At 51.9% G+C, this 17,887-nt stretch overlaps 1 protein-coding gene across 1 annotated transcript; it reads right to left on the bottom strand.

The window, feature by feature from the left end:
• Positions 1–3,467: 3,467 nt before the first annotated feature.
• Positions 3,468–7,072, bottom strand: NRROS (negative regulator of reactive oxygen species). The gene is made up of 3 exons (XM_058031301.1): positions 6,816–7,072; positions 6,285–6,408; positions 3,468–6,050 (listed from the first exon to the last, which is right to left on the bottom strand). Exons 2-3 carry the CDS (start codon positions 6,390–6,392, stop codon positions 4,092–4,094), a joined length of 2,067 nt encoding a protein of 688 aa, XP_057887284.1. The 5' UTR covers positions 6,393–6,408; positions 6,816–7,072; the 3' UTR covers positions 3,468–4,091.
• Between the last annotated feature and the right edge of the window lie 10,815 nt (positions 7,073–17,887).

Raw genomic sequence — 17,887 nt, forward strand, 5'->3', positions numbered from 1 at the left:
ATCAGAAAAACCAGAGTGGTAGGAGGTCAGAGGCTGGGGGTGGTTCTGGAGTAAGACAAACTCGTCCCACTGAAGGTTTTCATCCAGCTGTCTGCCTTGGCTGGGCTCTACTAGATCAATCCTGCTCTCATGTAATAACTGGAGGACTAAGATTAGGATTCTTTGGGAAATTTTACAACTCCAAAAGCTTCCTGGGTTTTGGCTTTCTGCACCCAGGCAGCTGGGAGGGCTGAGGGTGAGAAGGGCCTTCATCCCCAACTGAGGGTCCCCAACAAACTGCTGCCTGACATAACTAAGAGGAGTGGCTGGAGGAGCAGCTGGAAGAGCTCTCCTCCTACACCCCAAAATGAGTTGCTGTTGTGAAAAACATGGAGCAAGTGTCAGTTAAACCACAGTGCTTTACTAGAGAGGACAAGGGAGCTCACACTTGGCCAAGGGGGTCTTCAGTCAGGAGAGAAATGAAAGATGAGCCCTCACTTGCCAAAATTAAAAAAAAATGTAAAGGCTGACTCAGCTCTCCCAGGACGGGAAAGGGCATGCAGGGGTCTGGCACAGGCCTTGCCTCAACAATTGCAACATAACAACACACAAAGATCTCCCACTTGGGAGGGAGAGGGCCCCTGGGAACCTCTCCTCCACTTCCAGCCTGCCCCCAGCTTCATCCTGACCAGGACATGGCCTGTGCCCAGCCCCAGTGAGGGCTACATGAGGCCAAAGGAGTGCCTGGATTGTGAGGTTCCTGCTCCCCATCCCTCCAGCCCACCCCAGCCCTTCAGCAGGGAGCCAGACTGCTCTTCCCAGTTTGGGAACATGACAGGAAGGCACTTCACAGCCAGCTTTAGATCATGCATAAAGACATAAAATGGGACAGATCCCACAACAGTCCCCTCAGCAGCCTCCTGGCAGAGCACATCCCATAGCCACAGCCCTCTGCACTTCACTCCCACTGATCCTGACCTGCCTGGCTGCCCACCCATCCAGACCCTGACATCTCCACTTGCATGGAGAACGTGGTGGGACATTGTGTCCAAAGCCTTGCTGAGGCACAGGGAATCCACCACTCTCCCCTTGCCTACAGACCCATCCATTTCATCCTGAGAGGAAAGGTTGGGTCATCCTGAGAGCAGGTTGGGCAGGCATCACTCAGCCTCAGCAGTCCATCCTGACTTCTTCCAGCCACCCTCTTTTTGCAGAGCTGTGCTCCAAACAGAACATTCATTCCATGACTTTCCCAGCAAGAGGGTGGCTGCCCTGTTGCTCTCTGGGATGGCCTTTTGGCCATTACTGAAGCTGGGTGGGACCCCTGGGTTCTCCAGTCACCAAGGACCTTCCCTGATCACCATGGCCTTGCAAGGATGCTGAGAGCAGCTTTGTAAGGACACCTCAGAAAGTGGAATCTCCTCTTGCTGCCCCAACATCCCATTCACGTCACAGCTCCAGGTGAGCCACAGCTTTCCAGGCACCATGAGGGAATGCTGAATGTCCCCATCAGCTCCATACAATTAAGAATATCTCCTTTTAATCCATGCCCTGGGCAGTGCCAGGTGCCTGGGTTCCTGCTACATCTGCACCCTGCTCCCCATGCTGGATGGAGCAGCAGCATTGGCTGTGGAGCTGGAGAAGGACACACACCCCTCTCCAGCTGTGGAGCTGGGGAAGGACACACACCCCTCTCCAGCTGTGGAGATGGGGAAGGACACACATCCCTCTCCAGCTGTGGAGCTGGGGAAGGACACACATCCCTCTCCAGCTGTGGAGCTGGGGAAGGACACACATCCCTCTCCAGCTGTGGAGATGGGGAAGGACACACATCCCTCTCCAGCTGTGGAGCTGGGGAAGGACACACATCCCTCTCCAGCTGTGGAGCTGGGGAAGGACACACATCCCTCTCCAGCTGTGGAGATGGGGAAGGACACACATCCCTCTCCAGCTGTGGAGCTGGGGAAGGACACACATCCCTCTCCAGCTGTGGAGCTGGGGAAGGACACACACCCCTCTCCAGCTGTGGAGATGGGGAAGGACACACATCCCTCTCCAGCTGTGGAGGTGAGGAAGGACACACATCCCTGTCCAGCTGTGGAGCTGGGGAAGGACACACATCCCTCTCCAGCTGTGGAGATGGGGAAGGACACACATCCCTGTCCAGCTGTGGAGGTGAGGAAGGACACACACCCCTCTCCAGCTGTGGAGGTGAGGAAGGACACACACCCCTCTCCAGCTGTGGAGATGAGGAAGGACACACATCCCTCTCCAGCTGTGGAGCTGGGGAAGGACACACATCCCTGTCCAGCTGTGGAGATGGGGAAGGACACACATCCCTCTCCAAGCCCAGCTCCACGAAGAGGGGACCTCTCAGGGACATCTGCTCACCCTGCCAGCAGGGAGACACCAGAATGCAGCTGGGGACGGTGCAGGGGTGTATTTATAGGTCACTGCTGTCCCCCAGGGTGCAGCTTACAAGCAAAAGAAGAGTTGAAATAGGCTGAGGGATTCCCCAGTTGGGGCCTGCTTTGGTTTTGGCTATTTCAGTCTAAAATTGGGGCAGAAAGCGGTCATTTCTGAGCCAGATCTGACAGATGGGTTTCCAGAGCCTGTACTGCTCTCAGCCCCAGTGGAGATGCTGGCTGCTCTAGCAGGGTCTGACCCATCCATTTTCCAGCCTTGCAGAGCCAGCAGCCACACCAGGCTCCCCCATGAGCCCAGGCCCCGTGCCTGGGAAGGGTTTGTCCTGCTGCCAGCCTTGGGTCCCCTGCCTGCACCATCCCCAACATCCTCCCAGCTTCAGGCCAGGCCTGGGCATCTCCCTCCATCACCTCACAGGACAACTCCACCAGGTTTGATCCCCAGCACACCCCACATCACTGACTGAGCCCACCACACCAAGGCAGGACAAGCCCCCACTCCAGCACTGCTGCACACTTCCCTGTGCCCCGTTCCTATTAAACATGTTTCACTAGAAAAATCCCAACAGTGCCACAGGAATAAAGCCACTCCCGTTCTCAGAAGGGCTTTTGAGTTAGCACAAACCACCACCACTTCTGCTTTCCCCTCAGTGACCCCCGAGGAGCAGAGCAGCACTTCCCCAGGTAGTGCTGGCTGCTCTGGCAGAGGCAGAGCTGCTGTGAGCAGGGCTGGGTGGAGGAAACCCCCGGGCACTGCCCACCAGAGCAGGGCTTGCACAACAAGGAGGAAGGATTTCTCTTGTTTCCTTTGTATGTTTAATCCAGCAGTCACTGGAGGAACATAAATCCATGATAAAATATCGCTGAGGGATATAATTTACTCCCCTGCTTTTCAATCAATATCTCCTCTTGTTGCAACTTGGGCTGTTTCTAATGGAGTTTTCTAGCCCAAACTGTGACTTAGTGGAGAAACAACACCCCAAAATGTGTCTTTGAGCCCTGCTGACAGTGCCTGTCTTTATCAGCACATCCATAATGGTGCATGAGTAGGGTTGCCTGCGAGTTTGGCAGTGCTGGAAAGCTGTGACTAGAGAGACCCTTCTCCACAGTGCCCAGGTGATGTTTGCTCCAGCCTGGGGCACTTTATGGAGGCTGGTTGCAGATCTGGAAGATTTTTTGAGTTGGCTACAGGTGGGAATAAATAAAAAGAACTGCTGGAAGGTGGGGGGGAAAGCAGTGCTGGAGAAAATTGTCACAGAATCCCAGAGTGGTCTGGGTTGGAAGGGACTTTAAAAACCCATCTGGTTACAACGCCTTCCCCTAGATCAGATTGTTCCAAGCCCACTCCAACTTGGCCTTGAACACTTCCACAGATGGGGCATCCACAGGTTTTTCTGGGCAACCTGTCCTTTCAGCCAAGGAATGTTTGATGTTGTGTCCACTCAGCTCTCACCAGCACCAGCTGAAGGTTTCTGCTGCAGACACGTTCCTTGAGGATTCCCAGCACTCCATCACCAGACACAGCTCTCACCCTTGGGGTACCATCAAGGCAGCAATGGCAGCTCTCCCAGCACCTCCTGTCCTGCATCCATCAGCTTTCCATCCTGACCACCTCGGAGGGGTTATCACCTGCACTCCTGACCACCTCCTATTACTGACTCTTCCCAAGCCCTTCCTCTTCCTCAGCCATCAGTAAGGGCTGGACACCCCACACCGATTTTTCACCATTTTCAGCAGCTTCTCCTTGAGCATGAGGAAGACAACCACAAAGGCCACCAGGAGCGTCAGGCAGGTGGGCAGAGCCAGCACCAGGTAGAGCAGCTCCATGTTGGCCGTGTGCCACTGGCAGCTCTGCAGGACGGGCTGGGGCAGCGCGCCGGGGCTGAGCGCGCTGGGGCCGTGCCTGCAGGTCACCTGCTGCCCGTCGGGGACACGCAGCCCCCGGGCCTGCTGCAGGGCGTCCCACCAGCCCAGCGTGCAGCAGTTGTAGGGGTTGTGGCTGAGGTAGAGCTCCCGCAGGCTCCTGCCCAGCGGCGCCTGCTGTGGCAGGTCCCGCGGCAGCGCTGGCAGGCAGTTGTCCCGCAGGTCCAGGCTGCGCAGCCTCAGCGCGCCCAGCCAGGCGGGGAACGCGGCCAGGCAGTTCCCAGAAAGGTCCAAGCGCACCAGGCTGCTCAGGGCAGAGAGGTCCGTGGTGGAGGAGAGGCTGGTGTTCCTCAGAGACAGCACCTGCAGCGTCAGGACAAGGTCCTGCAGCCAGGCCAGGTCCCCGGAGAGCAGCTGGCGGTTGTCAGAGAGGTCCAGGTGCATCAGCGATGTCCCCTGGAAGGGGCGGCCACCCATGCCCTGCAGACCACAGCCCGCCAGGGAGAGGTGGCTCAAGGTCTGCACACCCCTGATGTCCACGCAGGAGAGACTCTGGGCCTCACCTGGCCGGGGACAGAGGGCAACCCGGTTGTAGCTGAGGTCCAGGGTAGTGATCTTCCTGGTGTGGGTGAAAATCCCGGGAGGAAGAGCCTGCAGCCTGTTGGTGCTGAGGTTGAAGAGCCGCAGGCTGGGCAGGATGTCCCCAGTGCCCACCTTCACCCCCAGCTCCACCAGCTGGTTCTGGCTGAGGTCCAGCTCTGTCAGCCTGGCCAAGGGGTCCTCCTCCGGCAGGTGAAATGCCTCCAGGCAGTTCTGGTTGAGCTTCAGGTGGGTCAGGGAGGGCATCTGGGCCAGGAAATCATCTGGCAGGCCCCAGACCTCGTTCTGGCTCATGTCCAGGAGGCGCAGGGAGGAGAGGTTGCTGTGGCAGAGCTCGTCCCAGAGCCTGACCGTGGTGATGTTGGTGGAGTTGCCGTCGATGATCAGGAACTGCATGGTGACGTTGGCCAGGGAGGTGCCGTTGGGGAGCCGCTGGTAGAAGCTCATCCTGTTGTCCTGCAGCAGCAAGGAGTGCAGCTTGCTCTGCCTGGGCAGCACAGGGAAGAACAGCAGGCGGTTGTGGGACAGGTCCAGCACCTCCAGCTCAAAGAGGTCATCAATTTCCATGCTCAGAAACCACTCAATGACGTTGTTGCTGAGATTGAGCACCCTGAGCTCGGTCAGGTCAAACCCCACCAGACACGGGAGGTAGTTGTAAGCTAAGTTGAGCCTCTGCAGCCTCTGCAGCCCTTCAAAGGCATTGTCAATCTCAAAGATGTAGTTCTTCTCCAGGTTCAGCTCCAGCAGATCTGTCAGGTTTGTGAAGGTGGATGAGTCCAACCTCATGATGATGTTCCTGGCCACAGACAGGGACTCCAAGGAAGAGAGGTTGGAGACTAAAATGGACACCATGTCCTCCCTGAGCTGGTTTCCAGCCAGATCCAGCATCCTCAAGGCTGGCAGAGCAGAAAGAGCAGTGGCTGTCAGCGAGTAGTTGGTGAAGAGCAGGTTGTCTGTCAAGGAGAGCACCTCCAGGCCCTGGCTGCTGAGGAAGGCACCGGGCTCAATGAGCTCCAGGCGGTTCCTGGTCACGCTGAGATGCCAGAGGTGGGGATACAGGAGCAGGGAGGCATTGCTCAGGACCTGGATAGTGTTGTCATCAAGGAACAGCTCCTCGGTGTCGCCTCGAAGGTTTCCTGGGATGGAACTCAGCCATCTGCCAGTGCAGTCCATGATGCTCTGCACCTGAAGGAAGAGGAGGATATCTAACACCACTGTGGGAGGCAGGAGATGAAGAGGGACAAGTCTGGGGAGCACAGGAAGGGGGGAGGAGGTGGCTCTTTGCTTATAGCCTTGGCACACCAGTCCACTCCAAGCCACTAGCTGGGATGGAGAAGGTCTGGAGATGCTGAGCTGCCTGGGCTTTGCCCGGCAGGACCAAGCACTCAGAGGGGAGAGGGTTCACAAGAGAGGACTTACAAGCTCACAGCCCCCAGGAGATGGTGCCCAGGCTGCGTCCATCCTGCCTCCCCATCCCACTGCCAGGAGGAGAAGCAGCAGGGAGAGACCAGGGAGCGGGGCCTCCATCTCAGTGGCGGCACTCCTGTGGAGAGGGAGGCACAGGGGAGGAGGTCAGGAGCTGCAAACTGCTCACCCCAAAAGCCCCAGGTGATGCTGCCCGTGGAATAAGGGGCACAGAGCCTTGGCACTGAGCCCACCCAGCCCAGCAGAAGCCCTGGTGGGGCTCCCCCAGTTTGGGGAAGGGCAGGCATGGGGGTGGCAGTGCACAGGGGGAAGGCCCTGTCACTGCTGCACAGCTGCTCGTGGAGGCCACTGAGCTGCATCCTTCCAGCAGGGCATCCCCCAACAGGGCTCCTGTGCCCCTCTTGGCACCAAACACTCCCCAGGGGACACCAGCCCACCCCACAAGTCCCCCCAGTGCCCATCCCAGTGCTGGGAACCCTTCCAGGGAAGCAGAGGCTCTCCAGCAGGAGCTGCCCCATCACTGACCTGGTGGGAGCGGAGCTGACGGCATTTGCATCTGGGGAAAAGCTGAAACTCAGGCAAATGAGCAGTGAGGGCTCAGCCAGTGTTTGACACACGGCACTTTCACAGCTGCCACTGCATGAAGGAGAAACAGGGTTATTTTGGGCAGCCCAGGGAGCCAGAGCCTCGCGGCGCAGAGGGAGCCGGGCATGTCCTGGGCTGTCTCCTTCCTTGGGACAGCCAAAGTGTTGAACTGGTGAATTATCAAAGCAGAATTTATTACCCTAGAGAGGTAGCCCCCTTTCCCCAGGCTGCAAGTGACACACAGCACCTTTCACCCTCTCAAGTCCTTGGGGTCCAGCAGCAGCTCATACCCAGGCACGGTGGCAGGAGAGCGACCCTGCTGTCCTGGACCTCGGTCCTTGCTGCACCCAAAGAACACAGTTTTGGTTCTCTGCAGAAACTCCCACTTTCCTTCACCCACCTCAACCTTCCCCAGCTTCTCCCAACACCAGAAGCTCCTCCATCCTGCCAGTGCTCCCTGGAGCTGGTGGGATGGCACCTGGCCAGCCAGGAGAGGAGGCAGCAGCCCCAGCAGGAAACCCTTGCCCGCAGCCCTTCACCAGAGCCCACATCCAAGAGCCCTGGGAGCTGCCGGCTGCTCCCCACGCTTCACACCAACCCCAGCACGAGCCCACGCAGCCACAGCCCTTCGAGCACGGCTGTTGGTGACACACAGGTCCCCAGACTGGCACAGGAGCCCCTGTGCTGGGTGTTTCCCCCAGCACAGCTATGGGGGGCAGTTACTCACCGCGTGGGCTTTGGCACGCTCCATCCTGCAGCCCCTCAGAGGGTCCTGGGACGCGGCTGGGGGTCCGTGTGCCACCCTGGGGTCGGTGTGCCACCCCTGGGGCCGTGTGCCACCCGCCCTGTGGCTGAGCACCAATTTAGGCTTTGCGGAAGGAGCGACGGAAGCTGCAGTCACATGGAGGCAGCGAGCGAGCGGGCCCTGCTGCTCTGCTCACTGAGCACAGCACTCCCTGCATGGGTCATGCACTCACTCACACCCTGCAGGGAGGAACCACGGGGCCCAGCAGGCAGCCAGGGTGCCACACAGCTCCTGGGGACCAGCCAAGCCTGGCATGGTGGCTCCTCTGTGCAATCCAGCAGCAGAACCCACGCTCAGCACACAGAGATGGTGACCAGAGTGATTCTGCTCTGCACAGCCATGCAGGATGGAGAAATGCCACCCCTGCATGGCACCCATTCCCCTTGTGTCCCTCCAGACCCCTCTTGCCTCCAGCACCCAGCCCAGGGGTGTGACAGGAGCCAAGGGATGTGTGTCCTATAGGAGAAGAAGGTGCTGTTGTTTCCTGTGGCATCCCAAGCCAAGCTGGACATGTCCCAGGTGTTGAGTGTCCAGTAAATTTGGGATGCTGTCACAGACATCTTTTATGGAAAATCCTTTTCTTGGGATTTTTTCCTCCTGAGAAGCTGAGACGCCTCAGGAACAAAATGTAAACAATGGTTATCTGCTGCTGTGGAATGCAACAGGTGCATCTGGGATTGGTCTCATGTGGCTGTTTCTAATTAATGGCCAATCACAGTCAGCTGGCTCAGACTCTCTGTCCCAGCCACAAGCCTTTGTTATCATTCTTTCTTTTTCTATTCTTAGCCAGCCTTCTGATGAAATCCTTTCTTCTATTCTTTTAGAATAGTTTTAATGTAATATATATCATAAAATAATAAATCAAGCCTTCTGAAACATGGAGTCAGATCCTCATCTCTTCCCTCATCCTCAGACCCCTGTGAACACCGTCACAGGATGCCAGTGCCTGTGCCTCACAGTGTCTAAGTGAGATTCAGGATGTTTCTATCCCCCTGCTCACAGTCTTTTGGGTGTCCTGGGGCTTCTGGGGATTTCAGCAAACCCAAATCAGAACCACCCAGATGCAGGGACCTCCTGAGTGCTAATCCCTGTGTGAAACTCAGTAGAAATGGCTTTTCGGGAAACAAAGATCCCCATTTCCAAGGCAATATGCACAGGGAGGTCCCCTTCCTCCTCAGCCCCTTCCAGCCCTGCTCTCCATCTCCCCACCCCATGTCTCCCCCTTCCCAGGCCCATCACACACCCCCAAGTCCCCAGCTAACCCAGCCTCTGAGGAGGAAAACTTTGCCCAGATCTACCCAGGTGGGAAAGGGTTCAGAACCATGGAGAAAGGATCCATCCAGCCTGCAGCAGGAGCTGTCTGTGATCTGCAGCTCCATGCTCTATGTGCCACGTGTTCCATGGTGCCCGTGGGATATTTGCAGAGTCGGGAGATGAGCTGCCAGACCACGTGGCCCCCAAACTCCTGAAACCAGCAAAAAATGACCAGGGAGATCATTTTCTTTGCCTTCCCCCTAAATTTCATTTCTTCTCTGGGAGGAGGCTGACCTCTCCCTTGTCACTCACAAAAAAGCCCTGTGGTTTCATTTCCTCCATTTTCAAGGAAGTTTGATGTATAAAAATCAAGAAGGAGAAGAGAGAAGCGAACAGGAGTTGGCAGAAGCTCACAGAAGGGCAAAATTCCCATGGCACTGCTCAAGGGCACACAAAAAAAAGCTGATGACCACAAACTCCTCACCCCAAACCCTGCCAGGAGCCCTCACCTGGTGCTTGGAGACACTGGAGCTGGCAGAGCTGTAGCACTTGGGCATCCTCTGCCCTCTGGTTTGGGAGGCTCTGGGAGAGCTTCTGATGGATTCTGATGGATTTGGGAGGCTCCTGATGGATTCTGATGGATTTGGGAGGCTCCTGATGGATTCTGATGGATTTGGGAGGCTCCTGATGGATTCTGATGGATTTGGGAGGCTTCTGATGGATTCCTTTCTGTGGTGCCACCCTCAAGGTGATGCCCTGGGGGTCAAACCAGCTTCCTCCTGCAGCCCAGCAGGAACTGGGTGACAAAACAACCTCCTTCACACCCTGCTTTGCCCCCAGCCCATCCCCAAGGCCAGGGCAGCGTAGCCCCCATGCCCAGCAGCTCCAGGGGCTGGCAGAGCCCCTGCAGGGCCCATCCAGGTTTTCCCCACCCTGCAGTTCCTGGAGAGCAGCCCCACCTCAGGGCTGACCCCAGGGCTCTGTGCTGCTGCTGCTCTTCACACTTTCCCCACATCCTGCAGCCGGATGGCTCTGAAAGGTCCTGAAGCTGCTGCTGGGTCCCCTCCTTTTCCTCCCTTCACACCCCCACCCACCCTCCCAGCAAGGATTTGATGTGTGAGAGGGGTGTGAGAAACGCCAAGCACTTGTTTTTAACATTTTAAAAATAATAAAATGTTTATAAAAATGGTAATATAATTAGGGTAATAATAATTTCGACAATTGGGATTTAGGACAATACAAGACAATAAAAATAAAGAGTTACAGACAGTCTGGGCAAAATAAGCCCAAAAAAGGACCCACGTTAACAGAGGATTAACCCTTAAAAACAATAGCCTGTTGCATATTCATACACCTCATACATGATGCATAAATTCCATTCAAACACAGGATTCTGTCTGGTCAGTGTCAGCTTCTTCCTCTGAATCCTGACAGTGTCTTCATGGCAGAGCAAAGTGGGAAGAAGTTCATTTCTTCTGATAAGAGGGCAATAAATTCCCTTTCTCTGAAAGATTGAGGTGTCCTGTGGCTGCTATCTCAGTGGTAGTACCCTGTTCCTCTCTTTTAAAGAAAGTATTTTACCTAGCATAGTTTCTATTTTAACATTTTGTTATAACCTAAAATTAAATTTAACACACTACTTAAGAGAATTAATACAGCATCACTTTCTAACACAACACATATAACATTCATTTTAATATTTGTGAAAAGCCAATCATAAAATACACATTTTTCACAGGGGTAATTTATTTTTTAATACCAGCAGAGGGAAGGGCCAGGGATTGAGCTGCTCCTCTGATCAGCCCTTCAGGGAGCTCCAGGGCAGCTCAAAGGCTCAGGTGGCTTAAACTGAAGGAGATTGAGCTGCCTGGAGCCGTGTCCAGATGTGCAGCTGCAATTCCTGCAGCTGTAGGAGAGGACAGGGAATCCCCTTATGGTTTTACACCCAGTAAGCTTCTTCTGTTCCTCCCTCCTCCTCCTCCAAACAATCCTTTTCCCTTAACAGCCTTCAAGTTGTCAAACAGAGCCCAAGAGCAAAGCTGTGATAGGAGGGCAGGCTCTCAGTTTCTCCTGGAATGCACCCAGCACAGGACCCTTGGGAAAGGGGAAACTGCAACAGGAAACAGCAGCTGAAAATGAGAAAATGAAATTCTCCCATCACTGAAAATGTGTTTTCCTGCAGGAAATGTGATTTATTCCCCAGTGGAATCACCAAAGGGTCACTCATGGTTCACTCAGCAGCAGGACCTGTTGGGTGGGGGAAAAGAGAAACAGGAATATTTCTCCATGGGCTTCTTTGACTCCCAGTGGGATGGAGAACTGGCAAGAATTTAAAAAATTGTTCTGCAAGGGATGATGGTGCAAAGCATCCTTAATTTAATTTATTTTATTTAATCACCTGCTCAGGATAAAACAAGGGAAGCCTGAGGTCTCCTGTATCTCAGGAGCTGCCATCAATTGTAGTTGCCTTCAATTTAAGAGGAAACATGAACACAAGAAAGAAAACAGAATTTGCTCCATGGGCAAAAGGGAAAAGCTAAAATGGACAGCTCAATGCCTGAAGGTCAGGGACACCTTCCTACAGCCCAGGGTGCTCCAAGCCCTGTCCAGCCTGGCCTTGGACATCCCAGGGATCCAGGGGCTGCCACAGCTGCTCTGGGCCAGGGCCTCAGCACCCTCACAGCCAGGAATTTCTTCAGCATATTCCAGCTGTCAGCAATCTCCTGGCTCTTGCCAGGTTTTCTGATGGAAAGCAGGGCTCAAAGAAGACTTTGAAGCCAGGATTAGTTCTGGGTTGTTCTGAGCAGAGCCCTGGGCTTGCTCAGCCACCCTTGCAGCATCAGCACCAGAGGAGTTGGGGCTGTGGGAGATCAGGGAGGTGAGGGAGGCAAAAATCCCCCCAGACTGACAACATGCAACAAGCCTACAGGGATCCAGGCGAGCTGCAGCAAAAACAATTGGGAAAAATTATGTCTTTGGGTTTGGAGGACATTTGATCAAGGATCTAAACACCAATCAGAAGCTCCACAGCAAGAACTTCATAGAGGATCCCACCTTTGACCCCTCAGTGCCCAAAAGGTGCCCATTTCCTCTGTGGGAACCAGAAGAAAGGAAGGGACAGGATTTAGTGGGAGGCAAACCCACGTTCCTAAGAGTGCAGGGTAGGAAGGGAAAAGGGATTTTTGACTGAACACTGGTATGGACGCTTGTGAGAGCTGGCTGCAAAGGGAGTGGACCTCCATCTGCTGAGGCCTCAGAGGGTGTGGAAGGCACCAGAACTCACCCAGCCTTCACAGTTAGCACCAACACCTTCATGCTGTTTTCTTTATAACCTGTTTATTATTAGTTTGGTTTCTCAAGTAAGGGTGATGTTTTTCATTTCCTCAACAACTGCTTTCCTTGCCAGGAGCATTTGTTGCACATGTAAAGCCACGGCAAGGACATTCAGATATTCACACACAAGAACAGGCTTTAAAATCCACTGTTGATAGCTCTGGCCTGGCATTACAGTGCTTAACACATCCCTGTTCCTCTGCTTCACCCTGATTCCAACAAGCAGCCATGGAGGGGCTTGACAGCTGGCCTGCAAGCAAAGCTGAGTTAATAGAAGAAATAACAATTGATGATTTTTGAGTGTATCCATAGCAAGGAAGAAGACAAGGCCATCAGCATGGAACAGATGAGAAAAGATACATGAAAATTTCTGTAAGCTAAACTACATGCATAAGTAGATGTGTATAGGTGCCTTTTAAATTTCTGTCAAACTTTTGCCAATTGCATTGACGTTAATTGCTTTGCACCAATGAATATAATAAGTTATTGTGATGTAGTTAATGACTTAAGATCACGCTTTGTTAAGAGTATATAAACTGGAGAACACGCAGAATAAAAAACTTTTTTCTTCTTGGACCCTGATCACCCTGATCCTGTTAGGCTGGATGCGTATGTCACATCCAACCTAAAAGTGACATTAGCCAGCACAGGAGGGCTCTGTCCTGAGGTGGCTCAGTGTCTTGGTTTGGAAAGACAGGAGTCTGCTAAGGAAGGCAGGAGCCTCCCCTGAAATGGAGAATGTGAACCCTCCCCACCCCTCTGAATTGCTGTAAATTTTAAATTAAGGGGCTCTCAAGCGAAAATATGGGAGTAGGAAATAACAGTTCTTTAATAGGGAAGGAAAAAAAATAAAAGGATAAAATAAACAATGCAGTACACTAGAACAACACTGCCAGAGTCAGAACCCAGCCTGACACCCTGTGGGTCAGGTTGTTGGTGGCAGTCCCATTGGAATTGTGGCTCAGCCCTCCTGCAGTGTCAGGGGTGGTTCTGCTGGAGCAGGGATCCTGTAGAGAAGGATGGATTCTTCCTCTGAAGATCCAGTGGAAGGAGAGGCAGCTGCTGTTCCTCTGGGGAATCCAGTGCAGAAGCCGTGCTGGTGTTCCAGGATCTCCAGATTATATCCAGGTAGCAATGCTTGGCTCCTCCCTCTGGGCTCACATCTCCCAATGGGATGCTGTAGTTCTTATCAGCCATGCAGGGACATTCAATAGCTGTTATCAGCAATGTCCCCTCCCTAGGGAGGAGTGATTGTGGAAGAGATGAGGAAAACTGCCCATTTGACAGAAGACAGCTGCCATACAGATGGTGACAGAACACAATCTGGAACACTGAGTCAGTGGCTGGGCCACAGCCCCTTCCCAGACCCCAGGCAGGGGTGGGCTCTGCCCAGTTCCCTTCCCACAGGCAGGTCCAGCCCAGGCAGCTCCACCTGTGGTCAGGGCTCTTCCTGCTGGGGCTGTAAATGAGGAGGAAGCGGCTGGAGAGGGAAAGCTGCAGCAGGGATCTCATTTCCCCTGCCCTCCCTGCAGCCCTGCTCACAGCCCTCACACTCCTGCTGTTCCCAGGCTGGGGTCTGGGGGCTCCTCTGGATCCACACCACGAGGCTGAGGTGAATTTCTCCTGGGAGAGCAGGAGAACATCTGGATCTCTTGGTCCAGAGTGCTGTGGTATTTTCTGGAGTCCCCCATCATTGGAAGGAAGGAATGATGAATCTGACTCCATGTTCTCAGAAGGCTAATTTATTATTTTATTAAAGAAATATTATATTATATTATATTATATTATATTATATTATATTATATTATATTATATTATATTATATTATATTATATTATATTATATTATATTATATTATATTATATTATATTATATTATATTATATTATATTATATTATATTATATTGAAAGGATACAGACAGAAGGCTAAAAGATAATAATGAAAACTCATTACTCTTTCCAGAGCCCCAACACAGCTTGGCCATGATTGGTCATTAAATAAAAACAATTCACATGTTGGATAAACAATCTCCAACCACATTCCAAAGCAGCAGAGCACAGGAGAAGCAAATGAGATAATATTGTTTTCCTTTTTCTCTGAGGCTTCTCAGCTTCCCAGGAGAGAAACCCTGGGCAAAGGGATTTTTCCAGAAAATATGGCAGTGACAGAGCACAGTGTGCAGCAGGATGTGTTGGATGCTGAAGTAGCAGAACCTCATATTTCTGAGCAACTGGAAGCCAACTGCATCCCCTCCCTTGTGATGCAAGACAGTCCAGATTCTCTGGAGAACATCTTCAGGAGAAACCAGTGCCCAAAGTCAGGAAATACCTCTGATCCTTTGCCAAGAGTGGCTGTGGCTGCCCCTGGATCCCTGGAAGTGTCCCAGGCCAGGCTGCACAGGGGTTGGAGCAGCCTGGGACAGTGGAAGGTGTCCCTGCCCATGGCAGGGGTGGCACGGGATGGGCTTTAATGTCTCTTCCAACCCAAACCATCCTGTGATTCCTCCTAGATCTCCTCAGGGGCTGGAAAGCCCCACAACCAGGTTGCTTTCATCTAGTTTGGACTTTGACTGCAGTTAGAGCTGAAGGAGCTGCCCAAGCTTTTCCCACAGGATTGCCAAATGTGTGGATAAATTGACCTTTGTTGTACTGTACAATAAAATAAACCATTGAAAGCAACAAATCCCCCTGGCCCAGCTACCCCAGCACATTTACCAAAGTCTTTCATTACAGAATCATGGAATGGTTTGGGTGGGAAGGGACATTAAAGGCCATCTTGTTCCACCCCTGCCATGGGCAGGGACACCTTCCACCATCCCAGGTTCTCCAAGTCCTGTCCAGTCTGGCCTGGAACACTTCCAGGGATCCAGGGGCAGCCACAGCTGCTCTGGGCAACCAGAGAGGGAAGAACTTCTTCCTAATACCAAATCTAAACCTCCTCTCCGTTGGTTTTTATCCTAAAACTCTCAAGTCTGGAGGCTTGAGAAGAAGAAGGTTTGGACAAGTCATTGCTGTGACATCATTCAGGAATGCAAATTTTGACCAAAAAAAAAAAAAATACCCCCATCTGCAGCCCCACAAACTCCCTCCCTGCTGCCTTTCTGCTGAAGAGAAGTGAGTAATTCAGTCACAAACCCAAAGGGAAGTGAAACTGTCTCAGCTCCTTGCAGAGCTCAGCATGTCCCACCCATCTTCCTCTCTGGCCACAAGGGCCAACATCCCTGTGCCACAGCCTGCTCTGGCAGGCAGATCTGGAAGAAAATCACCCTACAAAACCCTCTTTTCCCAGGTTTTCAGCCATGGGGCACAGCATCCCTGCATTTCTAGCAGGTTCCCTGATGGACCAGGACAAAGCCTGTCTGTGGGGTTTGGGTTTGGAGCTCACTCTTGCACTCAGGACATATCCCTTGGTCTTGGGTAAGAAAAGGAAAATTGCCAGGATATTTCTGTGGGGCTTTAAAACAAACTCTGACACAGGTCAGCAGTGTAACAGAGGTGACATCACTGCTGTATCTGAAATACCATCCCTGGGAGAGGCTGAAAGCAGCTCCAGCTCACTCTGGGACCTGAATCAGCACAGGAGCACAGGAGGGGGAGGTTCAGGCAGACACAGGATCAATATCACAGCTCCCTCCTGCTCTCCACCTTCCTGCACAGCACTCTGGGGTGAGATGGCCACAAAAACCACCTGGTTTCCATCCTGCACCCTCTCCTGAGCCCCACTGATGTTCCAGCTCTGATCCGCGCTGCTCATGCTGATTATTTACCCAGGAATAGATCAAACCTTGTGCTGAAGCTAAGGTCTTTTGGCTGCTTCCAAAGCAAGATCTCTGCTTTGGAATCCAAACCCCTCCACAAGAGCCTGTGGAAGGGGTCAGGTGCTCAATACAGATGGGACCTGGTGTGAGCAAAGTGGCCTCTGTCACCTGAGCACAGAAAAACGAACAGAAAGCCATCAAAGAAACCCAAAAGGTGATTTGGGAACTGGTAAAAGCTGTACAGCCTGGTCCAGTGGAAGGTGTCCCTGCCCATGACAGGGGCTGGAAATGGATGAGTCCTTCCCAGACCAAACCAATCTGGATTCCATGAAAAATGCTAACCCCTGCAGGATTTGAATACAATAAAAAAGCATTTTGGCTAGCATCCATTTCCTTACTAGAAGGTTTGTCCAGCACTTTATAAAGCCACATATTTGGGCTGGTAGAGTTTACTCTCTTAGATTGCTTTTTAAAAGTGATGGGATATGGCTGAGTTCTCCTAAGGAAAGGAAGCTCCACATTAAAAAAGGCAAAATAAATCAAACAGACATGAAACCACTGCAGGCAGCTCACACCACACCTGCCAGTGCAGGCATGGAGGGAAAATCCCTTCAATTCCTGACTTGGTAAAATTGCAGAAGAATGAACAACACTTATAATATACAATGAGTTTTATTTCAAAATCCCCTTTCAATTACTCCGATTTATTTTTTCAACTGCAATTGGTTTTTTAAAAATAATTTTTTGCTGATATCACTATTTCTTCATCATAAACACCTGAGGGGGAAAAAAGCAAGTATTGGAAAAAGTGGACCTTGAACAGCAACTCTGACATTTTGCTTGAGCCTCTCAAATCCCTTTCAGTCTTTTAAGGTGATCTTGGAGCTTTAGCTCGGTTTGGTGTCACTAAAAATAATTTTCTGAAATGCAAATATTTGCTCAGCCTATTTCAGAACGCAGGGCTCAAATGAAGGAGTGAATTCAAAAAAATTCTATGTCCATCATCCACTTCTGTTGAGGTTTTTTAGTTTGGTTTGGTGTTTGAAAAGAACAGGAAGTAATTGTTAAGGGGGAAGGTTCCACATTAAAAACATTTATTGTACTCAGCACTTGTTTGAGCATAAGTCCCCCACAACTTTGCCCTCTCGTGGGGAAATGGGAGAGTTCCTTTGGTAATCACACAGCTCCATCCAGCAGAAGGAAAAAACTGCTTAAGGGATGAATTAGCAGGTCCAGCAGGAAAAGCTTTCTGTGTTCATTCACTGCTTCATTCATTTTTTCTTTCAATCCCACTTCAGCACAAGGTGGTTTAATGTCACTTACAGAGTCAAGCATGGCCACTGCCAGCCCCCGAAAAACTTGCTTTTTAAATGTACAAAGGATCTTAGTGCAATTTCAATAATGCTGTTTGCTGTCTGCAGATTTCACTGCAAGTAAGTGAAAAAAAAAATCACACATCTAAGAGCTATTTATAACATGTAAAAACTGAAATATTCACATGGAAAACTGAAATATTCACATGGAAATATATAGCTTAAGGAATGACTGAGGACTGCTCACCTCTTAAATACTTTGAAAAAATCAGTTTTGCATGATCAGACTATGATCAGGCCCAGGGTTATTTTAACTCATCGCTGCTGTCATCAACCCAGCCAAAATGGAAGAGGGGAAAAAAAAATAGAGGCAGCCATCTGGAAACACACCCAGTGTGCTCAGGGAGTTTAGAAATGTAGATCAGAGATAGGCAGGGAGAAAAGTTGGATTTCTCACTGTCACATGGGGAGGCAGGCAGGGAAGAGCACAGCCACAGCACCGGGGCCATCTGCTCCTGCCTGGCTTTGTCACCTGAAACGTGGCCAGCA

Source organism: Melospiza georgiana, chromosome 10, assembly GCF_028018845.1.
Source record: "Melospiza georgiana isolate bMelGeo1 chromosome 10, bMelGeo1.pri, whole genome shotgun sequence".
Taxonomy (NCBI): domain Eukaryota; kingdom Metazoa; phylum Chordata; class Aves; order Passeriformes; family Passerellidae; genus Melospiza; species Melospiza georgiana.